This window comes from Scyliorhinus canicula, chromosome 4, assembly GCF_902713615.1.
Source record: "Scyliorhinus canicula chromosome 4, sScyCan1.1, whole genome shotgun sequence".
Taxonomy (NCBI): domain Eukaryota; kingdom Metazoa; phylum Chordata; class Chondrichthyes; order Carcharhiniformes; family Scyliorhinidae; genus Scyliorhinus; species Scyliorhinus canicula.
In genome coordinates, this window is record NC_052149.1 from 128,058,731 (window position 1) to 128,077,178 (window position 18,448).

Consider the following 18,448-nt stretch of genomic DNA (forward strand, 5'->3'; position numbering starts at 1 on the left):
CTAATTAAGGGGCAATTTAACGTGTCCAATCCATCTAGCCTGCACATCTTTGGGTTGTGGGGGCGAGACCCATGCAAACCCGAGGAGAATGTGCAAACTCCGCACGGACAGTGACCCAGGGCCAGGATCGAACCTGGGTCCTCAGCGGCGTGAAGCAGCAGTGCTAATCACTGCACCACCGTGCCACGCCCCCCCTCCCTCCATGCTGTCTTTTAAAGGAATTAATTATCCAGAGGCTGGTAAGTACTCACGTGTTTGTTAACTTTATTCAAAAGTGGATTTTGACCCATGATGGGTTTTGCTTGATTGGAAATAAAGGAGGTAGCAGTTAGGGGTTAAAGTGTTTCATTTTATTGTTAAACATTGTTTAACTGGTAATTGTAAGCTATATTTCTTTGCTGTTAATATTAGTTTAATACTATGTTCATTGTAAAGTTTGTTTTAATGTTACAGATCTGGGTTAAGGGGATGGGTGGAGGCGTGTGCTTAATTAAGGTACTCTTTGCAAAGGCCACTCCTGGAGCAAAGTATTCTTTTCCTTAGTTTCACAAATTAAAGAAAATTGTTGAGCCCTCGTCCAGTTTTCTAATATAAATTGGGGTTTGGTCCGGAATCTTAATGATACATTTTAATTGCGTGAAAGTACAGTCATCCCGTTTGTGTGTTTGTCTCTTCACTTTAATAAATAGTCTAATAATTGTTACACGGGAACTGGGCCAATTGCTGGGGTTTCACTTGTCTCCTCACACCAAAACAAAATAAAACTATACACACCCACGAATCGGTGTTCCAAAGGGGATACCCTCGCAAATATCATCAGTGTGCTTCGTGACACTAATGTATCAGGCTGCTTGTCAGCTATTCAGTAGTAGATGAGGAGAAATTTTCTAATATTTATAAGATATTGGGTTTAGTTCCTTACTCAAAACCTCACTCGCCACTGACTCCATCCCTCTCCCTGATATATTTCTGAGGCTGAACCAGACAGCTTCCAACATTGCTGTCATATTTCACTCCAGTATGAACTTCCAAACATATATCCCACCATCGATAGGGCCGTCTATTTCCACCCGGCTTCGACCTTGCCATTTGCTGCTGAAACCGTTATTCGTGCCTTTGTTACCTCCAGGCTGACTTTTGAAAACCCTCCTGCACTCGCCTCCCATAATGTACACTTCATAAAGTTGAGGTCATTAAAAACTCAGCTGCCAGTGACAATACTTGCAGCAAATCCTATTCACCTATCAACCCATGTCAGCTAGCCTACACTGGTCAAGTAACACCTTAATTTTAATATTCTCATCCATCTTTTCAAGTCCCTCTATGTCCTCGTTCTCTCCACCCCCCCCCCCCCCCCCCCAAAGCCCATCTCTGTAATCTCCTCCAACCCCTCAACCCACCGAGATATTTCTGCTCCTCTAATCTGGCCTCTTGTGCATCCCTAGTTTTAATTGTTTCATCATGCGTGGCCGTGCCTTCTATCCCTAAACTTCTCTGCCTCTTCCTTTTAGACCTGCCTTAAAACCTGCCATGATCTAGCCTTATGTGGATCTAATTTAATGCTTCTGAATTTTATTTACATTAAAGGCACTGTATAAATATAAGAGCAGGGAAAGTTAAGAGGAAATTTAATCAAGTTGTTCAGGCAGTAAATGTTGTCGTTGGGAGGAAAATAGGCAAAATTAGGGTTTTAATGTCTTTTGGAAATCCTAGTACACTACATTGACAGGTTCCCCTTTTTTCACCTTGCTTGTTACTTCCTCAAAGAACGCCAATAAATTAGTCAAACACGATTTCCCTTTCACAAAACCATACTGACTCTGCCTGATAACATTAAGATTTTCTAAGTGCCCTTCCATAACCTACTTAATAATACACGCTAGCATTTTCCCAATGACAAATGTTCGGCTAACTGGCCAACAGTTTCCTGCTTCCTGTCTCCCTCCTTTCTTGAACAGAGTTACATTCACTATTTTCCGACTTGATGAACCTTTCCAGAATCTAGAAAAGTTTTTAAAATCAAAACCAATGCATTTACTATATCAGAAGCTACTTCTTTTAAGTAGCTTCTAATAGTTTTCTCAATAATCTTTACCTAGTGATTGTAATTGTTTTAAGTTCCTTCCCCCCACTTTCACCTCAATTAACAATTATTTCTGGGATATTATTAGTATCCCCTAAATGAAGATAGACATAGAATATCCATTCAATGCCATTTTCTTATTTCTCCATTCCCACCCTCAGAATCCAACGCTCACTTTAGTTACCCTTTTCCTTTTTATTTTTTTAATATAAATTTAGAGTACCCAATTCATTTTTTCCAATTAAGGGGCAATTTAGCATGGCCAATCCACCTCCCCTGTACATCTTTGGGTTGTGGGGGTGAAACCCATGCAAACACGAGGAGAATGTGTAATCTCCACACAGACAGTGACCCGGGGCCGGGATCGAACATGGCACCTCGGCGCCGCAATGCAACAGTGCTAACCACTGCACCGCAGTGCTGCCTATTTTCCTTTTTATTTATTTATTTATTTATTAATAAATTTAGAGTACCCAATTCATTTTTTCCAATTAAGGGGCAATTTAGCGTGGCCAATCCACCTACAGTGCACATCTTTGGGTTGTGGGGGCGAAACCCATGCAAGCACGAGGAGAATGTGTAATCTCCACACAGACAGTGACCCACAGCCGGGATCGAACCTGGGACCTCGGCGCCATGAGGTAACAGGGCTAACCCACTGCCCCACCATGCTTATTTTCCTTTTTAAATACCGGTAGAAACTCTCTTTTTATTATTTGTTCACGGGATGTGGACATCGCCAACATTTGTTGTCCATCCCGGAGAGCATTTAAGAGTCAACCACATTGCTGTGTATGTGGAGTCACATTTAGGCCAGGCCAGGTAAGGACGGCAGATTTCCTTCCCTAAAGGACATTAGTGAACCAGATGGGTTTTTACAACGATCATTAGACTTTAATTCCAGATTCCGCCATCTGCCCCAAATTCAAATTCCACCATCTGCCTTGGTGGGATACGAACTCATGTCCCCAGAGCATCACCCTGGGTCTCTGGATTACTAGACCAGTGACAATACCACTACGCCACTGCCTCCCCTAAATCTGTTGTTACATTTCTCACGAGATTTCTTTTATATTCTAATTTATCATTCTGTGCTGGTTTCTCAAGTCTGTCCAATCTTTTCATCTGCCAATAACCTTCACTGATGTAATGTAAATCTGTACTGTGAAGAAAGTTCTGTAAATCGTTTTGAGGGACTGTGAAATGTGCTGAACAAAGGCCATGAGAAATGCTAAATTCAAGATTTTTTAAAAATCTTTAACAGCTGACCAATTACAAACTTGGCACCAATTTCCAAAGCACCAGCATCCTGGTGCCCAGTTTTAAATCACATTTCAATCAAGTCACCTGAAATTGCCTTTCCCATCATCCTCCTTCACTTCAAGAGAGACGGTGAAGTTGTAGCTGTCACTCTCAGGGCTTGCATCACCCATGTCTTTTACTTCTGCTCCTTGTTTGGAAGATCGGCGAAAAGCAGTTGAAAAACTGTACAGGATTCGACTGACCTGGAGAGAATCAGAAACATGCAGCTTTATATCCACAGCAATGCTCTCTCCTACATGATGACTTAGAAAGTTCCGGTTAGACCCCATCCGGAATCCAGGGTTCCCACCTCAGGAATTGGTCTTCGAGGGAATACAGCACAGATCCATCAGAAAGATACCAGGATCAAAAGAGAAAAATAAGGTGGGTCAGGTTACAGAACTAAGATTATATTCTGTGGCTTATAAAATATTAAGGGGTGATCTGATTGAGGTATTTGGTGTTGCCGGGATGGATTGAAAGTAACCTCAAAATGATATGTAGGCAGTTCATGACCGATCAAAAGGATACAGGAAATCCAGAAATCTCTCTCCCAAAAATGATAAAAATTGGAGCTTTGAACCCAAATCAAAAGGATAGCAAGAAACATAGAGCCAAGCCAGCTAGATGGAGTTCAGATCAGCCATGATTTGATTGAATGGCTCAAAGACAAACTCCTATTTTTAATGTTCCTACAAGTACAGAGTAGCCCTGGATGGAAACATATACAACTACAGTGTAACCTTTACAGTACAAAATGCATGAGACCAAATCATTTCTGGATTTCTGAATCTTTTTGCACAATAGAATGACATTAGAATGTCCAAGTCCAGTGTTTTTCAAGCAACTTTCCGGAACAAAGAGTTTCACAGGCATTCCTAATTGGCTCCATACACAATTTTCAGGTCTCTCGTTCTCTCTCTCCGTGTTTCCCTTATTCACCAGCACTGGATTTAATTCCACACAATTTCCCTAACAGGGTAAGAATTACTCTGGATGGGCACATTGCTGGATAGTTGGAACATATTCATCCTTCACCATAGAACATAGAACATAGAACAGTACAGCACAGAACAGGCCCTTCGGCCCTCGATGTTGTGCCGAGCAATGATCACCCTACTCAAACCCATGTATCCACCCTATACCCGTAACCCAACAACTCCCCCCCCTTAACCTTACTATTAGGACACTACGGGCAATTTAGCATGGCCAATCCACCTAACCCGCACATCTTTGGACTGTGGGAGGAAACCGGAGCACCCGGAGGAAACCCACGCACACACGGGGAGGACGTGCAGACTCCACACAGACAGTGACCCAGCCGGGAATCGAACCTGGGACCCTGGAGCTGTGAAGCATTTATGCTAACCACCATGCTACCGTGCTGCCCGAAACTTTTAGAAGCAGCCCCAACCTTACGACACCCGGACTAGACTCGGCTCTGACCTTCCGACACCCGGACTCGGTCCCAACCTTCCAACACCCGGACTCGGCCCCAACCTTCTGACACCCGGACTCTGCCCCAACCTTCCGACACCCGGACCCGGTGCCAACCTTCTAACGCCCGGACCCGACGCCAACCTTCCAACACCCGGACTCGGCCCCAACCTTCCGACACCCGGATTCGGCCCCAACCTTCCTACACCCGGACTCGGCTCCAGCCTTCCAGCTCCCCGGGCTTGGCCCCAACCTTCCGACACCCGGACTCGGCCCCAACCTTCCTTCACCCGGACTCAGCCCCAACCTTCCGACACCCGGACCCGGCGCCAACCTTCCAACACCCAGACCCGGCGCCAACCTTCCAACACCCAGACTCGGCCCCAAACTTCCGACACCCGGACCCGGCCCCAAACTTCCGACACCCGGACCCGGCCCCAAACTTCCAACACCCGGACTCGGCCCCAAACTTCCAACACCCAGACCCGGCGCCAACCTTCCGACACCCGGACCCGGCCCCAACCTTCCGACACCTGGACTCGGCCCCAACCGTCCGACACCTGGACTCAGCCCCAAACTTCCGACACCCGGACCCGGCCCCAAACTTCCAACACCCGGACTCGGCCCCAAACTTCTGACACCCGGACTCAGCCCCAACCTTCCGACACCCGGACCCGGCTCCGATCTTCCGGCACCCCGGACTCGGCTCCGACCTTCCGACACCCCGGACTCGGCTCCGACCTTCCGACACCCCGGACTCGGCTCCGACCTTCCGACACCCAGACTCGGCCCCAACCTTCCGGCTCCCTGGACCCAGCCCCAGCCTTCCGGCTGCTCAGGCTCGATGCTGACTTCCAAACTAGCTGGACCCAGCGCCAACCAGACTCCCCTGACCCGGTGTCAACTTCCAGACTCCCCAGACCCTGTGCCCCCTTCCAGACTCCCCAGACCCCGCGCCAACTTCCAGACTCCCCAGACCCCGCGCCAACTTCCAGACTCCCCAAACCTGGCCCAAACTTCCAGAGTCCGCAAAATCTGACCCCATTTTCAAACTCCCAAAACCAATACATCAATCCTCCGGCTCCAGGTCAGTCTCAGTGATTTGTCTGTGACTTCCATTAGTCCATTAAAGGGCAGTGCTTGAGCTGACACTGATGCCAGTAAAGACACTAGTGCAACAAATTTAACCCAAACTTCCGTGGAGCAAAATACATTTGATGAAAAGTAATTTTTTGTTTCATTCCATTTATTCACTCAATAGTTTTACTTTGTTTTCATTTGTCCTTTAGACACTGGGAGGTGAGGAGGAAGAAGTTCGAGTTTACCGGAATTTCAAAATATATCAGGTTTCCCCAACCAAAACAAAGGTTGAAACCCACTGGCTTAACCACAAGTATGAGAAGCAGAAAGCACCCGTAGGTACACCTGATGCGCAAAACAGCATAATAACATTATAAAGCAGTCATAAAAATTATTTTACTTATGCAAATACCATATCTTCAATGTTTCCTCCTCCAGTATATTGTACTGAATTGATGCCATGAGTTGCCCCTGTCTGAAAATATTTTGGGATATCTGGTGTTTCCAAACAACAGATTTCTGGATGGGAGAGGTTGCAAGCCTGCCGTCTTTTACTACACTAGTGGAGGGTGTGTAGAAGTTGCGAAGGCCATTAGAAAGACAATTTAGACAGAGCTTTCCTGTGATTTCCTGAAACCTCTCCTTTAGGTGTGTGAAATCAGGTTACTAGAATATTAAGTACAATCTAGCTGACCACAGAGACAAAAGGTCAGAGAGAGCATGAATTTGTAATGGGTAGGTCATGCCAAATGAAACTAATTAAATATTTTGAAGAGTCACTAATTTGGCAGACAAAGGAATGTCAATGGATTTTATTTTCATGGGTTTTCAGAAGGTATTGTACAAGGTAGGGCAGCACGGTGCCTAGCACTGGGCTCAATTCCTGCCTTGGGTGACTGTGTCGAGTTTGCACATTCTCCCCATGTCTTTGTGGGTTTCCTCCGGGTGCTCCGGTTTCGTCCCACAGTCCAAAGGTGTGCAGATTAGGTTGACTGGCCGTGTTAACATTGACCCGTAGGTTCGGTGGGGTTAGTAGGATACTGCCGGGAGAGGGCTGAGGTTAGGCTGCTCTTTCAGATGGTCGGTGCAGACTCAATGGGCCGAATGGCATCCTTCTATACTGTAGGGATTCTATGATTCTAAGGTTCCACATAAGAAATTGTTAGCAAAAATGAGCACATATGCTAATGGTGAAAAAGGAATTGGTTAAGAGATTGGAGACAGTATAGATAATGGTTATTGTCAAATCAGCAGAATGTGGCTGACGACAGCAATATGGGCCTCAGGCTTCGTGACAATTAATGACTTGAAGGAAAGAATAGAGAGATGTTTGTCTAACATTGCTGATGACACAAATTTAAGTGGCACAGTAGTATAGATAGGTACAGGAAGTATTTGTGGAAAGGAGAAGTTTTAAGTGAAGATCAGGTGCAGAAAAGAGCTGACAGCATTTAACTTGCAACACCACCATTATTCTGGTCTGATTTTCTGGAAAGTGAAAGGGCTGCCTTGATTGATAGTGCCACTTCATGAAGTAGCCATCAATTAGGCACACTACTGACAGGCCCTCCCAAACTGTCCCTCAAAGCAGCTTTTATTAAAGGGAAGATCCAAAATTCCAATCCTCTTATTTCACAACATAATAATAATAATGACAATAACAATAATCTTTATTGTCACAAGCAGGCCTACATTAACATTGCAATGAAGTTACTGTGAAAAGCCCCCAGTCGCCACATTCCGGCGCCTGTTCAGAGAGACAGAGGGAGAATTCAGAATGTCCAAATTACCTCACAGCACGTCTTTCGGGACTAGTGGGAGGAAACGGGAGCACCCGGAGGAAACCCACACAGACACGGGGAGAACGTGCAGATTCCACACAGACAGTGACCCAGCCGGGCTCGAACCTGGGACCTTGGTGCTGTGAAGCCACCGTGTTAACCACTGTGCTACCCTGCTGCCCATAGGGAGGGATTAGTCTGGCTCAGGCTAGCAGTATCCTTATTGTTTGAGAACAAATAACAAATGGGCTGCAACAAAAACAAATACAAATGCTGAAAATACTCAACTGGTCAGATAGTATCTATGGAGAGAAAAATTAACATTTCGGGTTGAGACTTCAGGCCATGCCAAGGAGAGATTGCACACCAAAATCAATGCTAATAGCACTATCGACTGTGTCAAGACAGATATTTAGAGAATATCTGGCATTGAGACTGGAATACAAAAATGGGGATGTGATGTTTCAGTTGTGTAGAACCCATCTGGAGTACTGTGTTCAGTTTTACCTCAGAGGATACACTGGACAAAGATCCACCTGAATGACACTCATTCTTAAAGGATTAAATTGAGGGGAGCAAGCATAAAACTTGGTTGATATTCTTTAGAGTTGGTTGAGGAGTGATCTGAAAGAGGTGCTTAAAATGATAACGGGGCTTAATGGAGTAAAACTATTTCCTTTGATAGAAGAATTCAGAACGTGGGAACGGATTCTTAAAATGAGATCTTAGTCTATCTGGAGTGGGATTGGCAAGTGCTTTTTTACAAAGAGAATCAGAGAAATTCTCTCTCTCTACCCTAAAAGACTGAATGCCGGCTCAATTGAAAACTTTTAAGGCTGAGACCTATAAATTTTCATTGGGCAAGAGCACCAAGGCAAGTGGGGCAAAAACAGATAAATGGAATCAAGATGAGCAAAATACTGCGGAGGCTGGAATCTGATACAAGAACAGAGGAATCTGGAAAAAACCAACAGGTCTCCCTCCTTCCAATTCCAATGAAGGGTCCATGACTGAAAATGTTAACGGTGTTTCTCCCCTGATAGATGCTGGCATCATTTTCGTGATAGACTGACCAACAAATTCATTATAAACCAACCGATTCAATCAGCTACCTCGACTACAAATCCTGTCACTCCACTCCTTGCAAGTACTCCATCCATCCCAATATCCTAGTTTCTCCACCTGTGTCGGATCTGTTCTGATGATGCCACCTTCCAAAACAGCGCTTCTGACATGGCTGTATTTTTCCTGAATCGAGGTTTCCCTCCCACTGTGGTTAACAGGGCACACAACCGAGTTCAACCCATTTCCTGTACCTTTGCCATCACCCTTACCCTCCCTCCCATAATCATAATAGGGTCCTACTTGTCCTCATCTTTCACCCCTCCGTAATCAAAGTATTATCCTCCATCATTTCTGCCAAACCCTCTCACCAGCATTTCGCATCAACCACTCCCTCTGTGACACCCTGGTCCTCTCCTCCAGCATCACCAACCTTTCATCCCCTTCCCACGGCACCTTCCCAGCAAGCACCTGCCCCTTTATCTCCTCCCTCCTCTCCGTTCAAGGCCCCAGATATTCCTTTCAGGTTAAGCAACAGGTCACTTGTGCTTCCTTCAACTTGGTCGATTGTATTCGCTGCTCCCAATTCAATCTTATCTGCATGATTAAACCCAGACTTGGTGACTATTTTGTGGAACATCTTTGCTCAGTCAACAAGCATGACCCTAACGTTCCTGTTGCCATTTTAACTCAGCACCTTGCTCTCATGCCCACATTTCCATCCTTGGCCTGCTGCAATGCTCTAGTGAAGCCCAGCGCAAACCGGAGGAGCAGCATCAGATCTTCTGGTTGGGCATGTAACAGTCCTCGGGACTCAACACTGAGTTTGGCAACTTTAGATTTTGACCTTTCACCTCCACTTTCTTTAAACATTCCATACATGTATTGTCCCAATGCAAAACATTCCCTCCCCCTGTAACACTAGGCCATCTGTCTTGTGTTCATAAATGTTCTCCAGGGCCCTCTATTCTCGTGAATGGAATTACGGGTGGGCATAATCTGATAGATTTGCACCACAAACTCGGGAACCTGCATGTCTAATTACAGTTAGAAGCCATGCTCTAAATTTAAGATCATGCCCATTGTTCTGGAGACCCTCACCAGAGGAAACAGTTATCCTGTATTTATCCGATTGAACTCTCTTATCTTTTTCAATATCTTAATTAGATCACCCATCAATCTTCTATACGCAAGGAAATAAAAGTATATGTACTCAGTCTTCGGATTTAATCCTTTTAGCCGTGATATCATTCTGATGAATATGCACAGCACCCCCTCTGAGGCCCAATACATTCCCCCCCAGATGCAGCCAGAACTGAGCACAGTACACCAGGAGAGAGTCTGACCAACAATTATTCCATACAATTGAAGCATAACCTCCACCCCTTTGCATTCTAGTCCTCTTGAAATAAACAGCAATAGCCCATTAGTCTTTTCAAATTATATTTTTGTACCTGGCCACCTCAGTGATTTCTGAAAATGGACCATTAAATCCCCGACAGCCAACCACAGCCGGAGGCCAGAAGCAAATCTTTACTCAGTTCTAAATGTATTCAGAGTGAAACATTACAACTGTGTAGCCCCTAACTCTACTTCCACTTTAGTGTCAATATGTCTTCTTATATATGCTGAAGTAATCATCCAATCAGTATCCTTCACCTTAACAATACTTAACTCTAATTTACATAATTAACATGGACAAATCTTTTTGCTCATCCGCAGATTCCACAAAGTTTGTCACCATTGCAAAATACTCTGATTTAACAGGAGCCAAAGGAAAACCCTTCACACTTCGTTGGTACAGCTCTCTCGATGTAACCATGTCCGTTTACAAGTTCCTGCTCTGCACTACTTATTGTGCCTCCCAACATCGCATCAGCTACAATGTTTGAAAGTCAAGTTATTGATCAGTATAATGAAAGGTTGAGGCCCGACATACCTCGAGGGGGACCATTTGTCTGATCAGAGTATACCCCTACTTTCTTTATCGCTACTCTGTCCCTACCTTCTGACCAATTTCTAACCCATGTCGCAAGATTGCCTTCTATCCTGTACACTTACATTTTTGCTAATATTCTCTTATGCTGAACCTCATCAAATGCCTTCTAAAAGTCCAAATAATAATAGTCTTTATCTTCACAAGTAGGCTAACATTAACACTGCAACAAAGTTACTGTGGCAATCCCCCAGTCGCCTGTTCGGGTACACAGACGGAGAATTCAGAATATTCAATTCACCTAACAGCACTTCTTTCGGGACTTGTGGGAGGAAACAGGAGCACCTGGAGGAAACCCACGCAAACACAGGGAGAACGTGCAGACTCCGCAGAGACAGTGACCCAAGCCGGGAATCGAACCTGGGACCCTGGCGAGTGAAGCAACAGTGCTAACCAGCCACCCTACACAATATCTACGCGCATTGTAACATCATTATAGAATATTATTATATTACAGAAACCTCCTCAGAAAAACAAATCTTAGTTAGCCACAAATCCCACCAAAGAAACCTAGAATCATTGAATTCCTGCAGCGCAAGAGGCCATTCAGCCCATAAAGTCTGCACCAAACATCTGAAACAGTACCCTATCTGGGTCCACTCCCCAACCCTATCCCAGGAACCTAACCTGTACATCCCTGGACACTAAGGGGCAACTTAGCATGGCCAATCCACCAAACTGCACATCTTTGGACTGTGGGAGGAAATCCACGTAGACACGGGGAGAAAGTCACACAGAACGGGGCAGCACGGTAGCATGGTGGTTTGCATAAATGCTTCACAGCTCCAGGGTCCCAGGTTCGGTTCCCGGCTGGGTCACTGTCTGTGCGGAGTCTGCACGTCCTCCCCGTGTGTGCGTGGGTTTCCTCCGGGTGCTCCGGTTTCCTCCCACAGTCCAAAGATGTGCGGGTTAGGTGGATTGGCCATGATAAATTGCCCGTAGTTTCCTAAAAAGTAAGGTGTGGGGGGGGGGGGGGGGGGGGGGGGGGGGGGTGTTGGGTTACGGGTATAGGGTGGATACGTGGGTTTGAGTAGGGTGATCATTGCTCGACACAACATCGAGGGCCGAAGGGCCTGTTCTGTGCTGTTCTATGTTCTAACTCCACACAGTCACCCAACGGAATTGAACCAGAGTCCCTGGTGCCGTGAGATAGCAGTGCTAACCACTATGCCATTGTGCCGCCAGAAAGGGAATGGAGGGTTATGGGGATAAGGCAGGAAAGTTTAGTTGAGGATTACCACATCAAATCAGTCACAATCTCATGGAATAGCGGAGCAGACTCAATGGTCCGAACAGTTTACCTTTGCTCCTATGCCCAACTATCTCTGAACAGCTTAAATTTTTGTTAAGAACTCAAATCACTGTTTTTAATGACACATTTTAATAATTTACCCATAACTGACAAATAGGCTGACAGCTCTGTAGTTGCAAGGTTTCCTAAACTGTGGGGAGACATTTGTAATATTTCTCTCCAATTGTTTAATTGGAACAAGAGAGTTTTGGCAGAATACGAACGCACCTACAATATTCTCACCTACTTCTTTTTATACCCTAAGGAATAAATCCCCAGATTCTGGAGATTTGTCCATCTTTAGTGGCAATTCCTTTACTTATATTAAATTCGATAAGTTCCACTTCTGATTTCTGTTTCTGTTCCATTGTATCACTGGTATTTTGTTCTCTTCCTCCACAATGGCTAGATGCAAAGCACCCGTTTAATAAGTCTGTAATTTCCTTATAGTCAATGACAGTGCCATTTTTCATGGGCCCACATTTCCCTTGGCTACTCTTTCTCTTAATTTATATTCCAAAAAAACCTGCAAGACTTTTTTATATTCCTGTTTACAGCTGTTAACATTTTTTATCCTTTGGTTCTTTTTTTAAAATCTCCCTCTGTGTATTCTGGTTCCCATTAAAAAAAGCAAAATTCTGCAGGTGCTGGAAATATGAAATAAAACAGTGTTGAAAAACCGCAGGTCTGGCAGCATCTGTGGAGAGAGAAAACCAAAGTCAATCTTTTGAAAGACTCTTCTTCAGAGCTCTAAGGAAGTTCCATAGAGTCATTCAACTCAAAAGGTCAGCTCTTTTCCTCTCTCCAGGGATGCTGCCAGACCTGCTGGGTTTTTCCAATACTTTTTCCTTTCATTTCACATTTCCAGTTTTCTGTGCATTTCTGGAAGCATGAACAACCACTTAGTTTGATGAACAAATCCTTCTGGCCTTGGGATCATCTAAAAACGTATCAGAAACCCAACCACACGCCCAATTCTGAACATTTTCAAACAAGCCATCCTGTCCTCTCAAACATGGTCTTGTAGCGTCGGAGAAGTATCCACTATACCTTGCTGAATGGACACAGTAAGAAGTCTTACAACATCAGGTTAAAGTCCAACAGGTTTGTTTCAAATCACTAGCTTTTGGAGCGCAGCTCCTTCCTCAGGTGAGTGAAGAGGTTGGCTCCAGAAACACATATATAGACAAAATCTGTGTGCTTCTGGAACCCACCTCTTCACTCACTTGAGGAAGGAGCTGCGCTCCGAAAGCTAGTGATTCGAAACAAACCTGTTGGACTTTAACCTGGTGTTGTAAGACTTCTTACTGTGCACACCCCAGACCAACGCCAGCATCTCCACATCATTTCTGAATGGATACACATCTTCACATTCCTCAAAATTATGTCAAATTTAAAGTCACAAAATAATCAGATCGCAACTGCTGCTCAAAGCCCACAACAAAAATCATCAGGTTCTGAAGTTAACTGAAGATGTAGCACGCTGCTAAAACACTCATGTTAAAAATGCTTACCATCAGACCAAAGTGAAGCTGATGTCAATAGAAAAACAATTTACAGAAACACAAAACTTTTTCAAAGCAGCAATGTTGAAGAGAAGCAGAGAAAAAAAAAAGAGACAGAACATTTCCCTGTGGGAGGTTGAAGGCAAAGCATGGCTAGTATATATGAGCGGAGAACTGGAAGTAGTTGAAAGGATGTGGCATTTATAAAGATGCAGCAACAGGGGAACAAATGAGGTTTCTCAGTCATAATTCTAATCATTGATCTATATATTTTAATAAACATCCAGAAAAAGAAGGGAAATGGGCAGTCACTTTTAATACTGGTTCTTGCAAGAATTGGGGATGAATATGCTTCCCTGAGGACTGTAGAAATTACATTCCACGGTTAATACGTCTGCAGGGTGCAGTAATTAAATAAGTGGTTGCTTTAATATCCTAATGCTTGTTAACTGTTAAGCCATTAGCTTTGCTCTGTCCAAAAATGTTCATGATAACCATCTATATAGATATTTATATCTCCGCCTCAGGAACTGGCAGCTTGACTACTCTACACTCCAGTTGAGCAAGTACAGATTAGCAAAGTGATCCCTCGACTCTTGGTATGAATTACAGTTTTTTCTTTGTTTTGATGAAGGCTGCTTTGATTCCCTTTTTGTTCTAGGAGAGTAGATTTGCGGCAGTCCTTGCCTGATGCAGATTCAAACTAATAAAGGTTTCATCCACCAGAACCATCATAACCAGTCCATTCTCTACACAGCCTTATTCCAGCATTGTTTTGCTCCTTATTCTTCTATCCTCTGGGGTACATCGAAAAGTGGGGCGGGGGACTGGGGGGTTCTCAACTGACTCTAGGGAAGGCCATAAAGCAAATCTACAAAACATTTTTGTGAAAGACCATATCAAATTAATTATACTGAAATCTTAATCAGGGGCTACATATATTATTTCCAACCACCTGGGGAAGAACAGTCAAATTCTGTAAATTTCCTGAATTCTGTTGCTTGTATTTTGCTACTTATCGACTTGGTGTTATGATATTTGCTTACTCTAAGCCATAGTATGACAGAGTATTTATTCAAGTGCAATCATCTACTTCAAATTAATTTTCTGCATCTGACTGTACTTGCACTCATAGAATCCCTACAGTGCAGAACGGGGCCATTCTGCCCATCAAGCCTGCACCAACTCTCTAAAAGAGCATCCTGCCGATGCATACGTCCCTACCCTATCCCCATAACCCCACCTCACCTATTGGACACTAAGGGGTAATTTAGCGTGGACAATCCACCTAACCTACACATCTTTGGACTGTGGGAAGAAACCCACGCAGACACGGGGAGAACGTGTGTAGTCCACACAGACAGTCATCCAAGGCTGGAACTGAACCCGGGTCACTGGTGCTGTGATGCAGCAGTGCTAACCACCATGCCACTCCAAGAAGTGACGGGGTGCTAAATAAATTCAGGTCCTCTCTTCCTGTAATTCTTCATTTGTTTTTATGCAAAAAAGTCAGGCAAATTTAGATAAAAGATTAAGAACAATTTATGTTTACTGCTTTTGATATTGCATTAACACAAATGTTAGCCTGTTCATTTTGAAAGTTTAAGAATTTTAGCACACACTGGGTTCAAATACAGTACTTACAGCTTCTTTGATCTCACAGCAGAACACATGAAGTTGGAACTCATCTGTACCACAGTAACTTTCAGTAAATGCAAAGCAATTACTCTCCGAAGTCCCATCAACACCTCGGACACAGAACAAGACTGTATATATCGGAAATGCAGCTATCTCCGTGGTTGTAGCCTGGTCTATTATCCTGAAGGGGGGAAAAAGACAAGGATACATAACTCAGTTTCAAAACAGTGAAAACAGCGGTTCACAAGTGCTTTCATAGACTCCCTACAGTTCAAAAGGAGGCCATTCGGCCATCGGGTCTGCACCGACCCCGGAAAGAGCACTCTACTCAGGTCCACTCGCCCATCCACCCTGCCCTGTCCTCGTAACGTAACCTGCACATCCCTGGACACTGAAGAGCATGGCCAATCCACCTAGCTTGTACATCTTTGGACTGTGGGAGGAAACCAGTGCATCCAGAGGAAACCCACGCAGTCACGGGGAGAACGTGCAAACTCCACACAGACAGTCATCCAAGGCCAGAATCGAACCCGGGTCCCTGGTGCTGTGAGGCAGCAGTGCTAACCACTGTGCTACTTGTCAAAGTAGGCTTACATCACCAGTGCAATGAAGTTACTGTGAAAATCCCCAGTCGCCACACTTTGGTGCCTGTTCGGGTACACTGAGGGAGAATTCAGAATATCCAATCCACCTAACAAGCACATCTTTCAGGACTTATGGGAGGAAACCGGAGCGTGCTGAGGAAACCCACCCAGACACGGAGAGAACGTGCAGACTCCGCAGAGACAGTGACCCAAACCAGGAATCGAACCTGGAACCCTGGCGCTGTGAAGCAACCGTGCTAACCAATGTGCTACCATGTGGCCCTACTTTTTAACTCCAGATTTTAATTTAATTTAAATTTCTAACTGCCGTGATTTGAACTCATGTTACCTGCTTACTTGTCCAGTAACAATGTGACCACCAGCCAAAAGCAGATTCAATATAATTTCCAAATTTGAACTGGACACATAGAGAACTGAAATGAAAAGCCTATATCGGTAAGGGTGACCACAAAGTTACTGGATTTTCATAAAAAACCAACTGCTTCACTACTATCATTTAGGGAAGGAAATCTGTCCGCCTTATCTGATCTGACTTATTTATGTCCCTGGGCGTGCAACAATGTGATTGACATAAGAACTCAAGAAATAGGAACAGGACTAGGCCATTCAGTTATGCCTCTAACTAGAAAACTGCCTCGTCAGTCTACTTATAATCAACAACAAAGTATTGGAAATTGTCACCAAGCATGCTATCAGGTGGTACTTACTCACCAATAACCTTCTCACCAACTTGGGTTCTACCAAGACCATTCAGTTGGTGATCTCATTAACACCTTGGTCCAAATATGTTCACATATTGACGTAAATAAACGCACAAAAATGAAACATTCTGCAGTGCTGTGGTGAAAAGGCAGCTACATGGGAACTAACTGAATAGCTCTTTCAAAAGTCAACAGAGGTATGTTGGGCTGAATGGCCTCCTTCCATGCTGTATGATTGCATGAAAATCTACTACACAAGCCGTACAATCTCAAGATGCACTGAGTAACTCACCAGCACCTCCCAAACCCACGCCCTCTACCACCTGAAAGGACAAGACCAGCAGGTACATGGGAACACCACCACCTCTGCAAGTCCCCCTCAAGCAGAAAGCAGGCAACAGAATCAAAGATCCCTCCCATCCTGGGTATTCTCTCTTCCAACCGGCAGAAGATACAAAAGTCTCACAACACACACTAACAGATTCCAAAACAGCTTCTTCCCCGCTGTTACCAGACTCCTGAATGGCCCTCTTATGGACTGAGCTGATCTCTCTACGCATCTTCTCTACTATTGTTAGCATTACACTCTGCATGCCTCACCTGATGTCTCTGTATTTACATTGTGTGCTTACCATATGACCTGTGTTTTTCATGTCTGGAACGATCTGCATGGACTGTACAATACTTTTCACTGTAACTCGGTACATGTGACAAATCTAAATCTAATCCACACACCATCCTGACTTGGAACTGTATCACTGTTCATTCATAATACAAATTCCCAATGGATTCCTTTTACATATTCCCTGACTGTCACTATTTCTAAATACAAGCATTAATTAGATTCTTGAGGGACTTCCACCCTAAAACACACAATGGTGAACGTATTAAACTGAAAATAAATGGTTTTTTGATCTGCCCACCTCTCCCTCCGGTCCACTCCCCTGCCTTATCCCCGTAACCCTGTAACCTAACCTACACATCCCTGGACACTGGGGGGCAAGTTACCATGGCCAATCCATCTAAACTACACATCTTTGGACTGTGGGAGGAAACTGGAATACCCGGAGGAGACCCACACAGACACAGGGAGAACATGCAAACTGCACACAGTCATCCATGGCTGGAATTGAACCCGGATCCCTGGCTAAATGTTTGCACCGACTGAGAGAGAGGGTACTTGACTTTGGAATAGGTTAAGAAAAGTGAAGTTATAAAGGGGCTCGAGTCTCCGTTCCTGAGTCTAAGTGCTGGCGCTAACGGAGGATCCGTGGAATTCCACGACAGAAAAATCGTCGCCACACCAGGACTGATACCGCTACCAGTGAGGGGCAATGATCGGCGCCGCATGGAACACCAGTAGAACGCACAACAAATGGTGCAGGAATAGCCAGGTCCATGATGGGCACGCGCAGGGCTGACATTCTGTAGCCACGCGTAGACTATACAACCCCCATCGATCGCAGCTGACAAAATTACACTGGTTGTGCTTGACCGCGTCCCCGTCCACCCCGACCCCACAGCCCACCTCCTGGCCACCCCCAACTACTCTCCCCAGCCGTGGCAGAAGCCCCCCGGCCAGTGGCACGACTGTCGTGGTACTAGATACTGTCTGAACGCCCTATCTCTCTCTCCGCAGCCACCATGCCAGGTTCACGATTGATGAGAGCACACGTGGCCGTGCCATCTGGAATGCAGTTCATCCGAGGCGGAGCATCGTGGGTGGGCCCGCTAATGAGAAGTGACCGCGGTTGCAACTACGCATGTGTCACAATGACGCCGTTCTCGAGGAGGTGGAGCATCGCGATTCGGCGTCAAACTGGCGCCTGCCACGATTTCAGAGAAGATATTCTCTGCCCGATCGCACGTCCCAATTGCGGCGTCGGCCAAAGGAGAATTCCACTCAAGAGCTCTGAAAACCAGTCTCAATAGTCAACCATGTTTTCATTATTTTGATAATTACACCT

At 44.9% G+C, this 18,448-nt stretch overlaps 1 protein-coding gene across 3 annotated transcripts in view; it reads right to left on the minus strand.

Moving 5' to 3' along the window:
• The window catches only part of rabgap1l (RAB GTPase activating protein 1-like), a 698,291-nt gene that overhangs the window by 558,952 nt on the left and 120,891 nt on the right, over window positions 1–18,448 (minus strand). For all 3 annotated transcript variants that reach the window (XM_038795179.1, XM_038795177.1, XM_038795178.1), the window contains 2 exons: window positions 15,182–15,356; window positions 3,431–3,588 (listed from right to left, as the gene is read on the minus strand). In XM_038795179.1, the coding sequence (XP_038651107.1) occupies window positions 3,431–3,588; window positions 15,182–15,356 (333 nt within the window). The remainder of the gene's footprint in view (window positions 1–3,430; window positions 3,589–15,181; window positions 15,357–18,448) is intronic.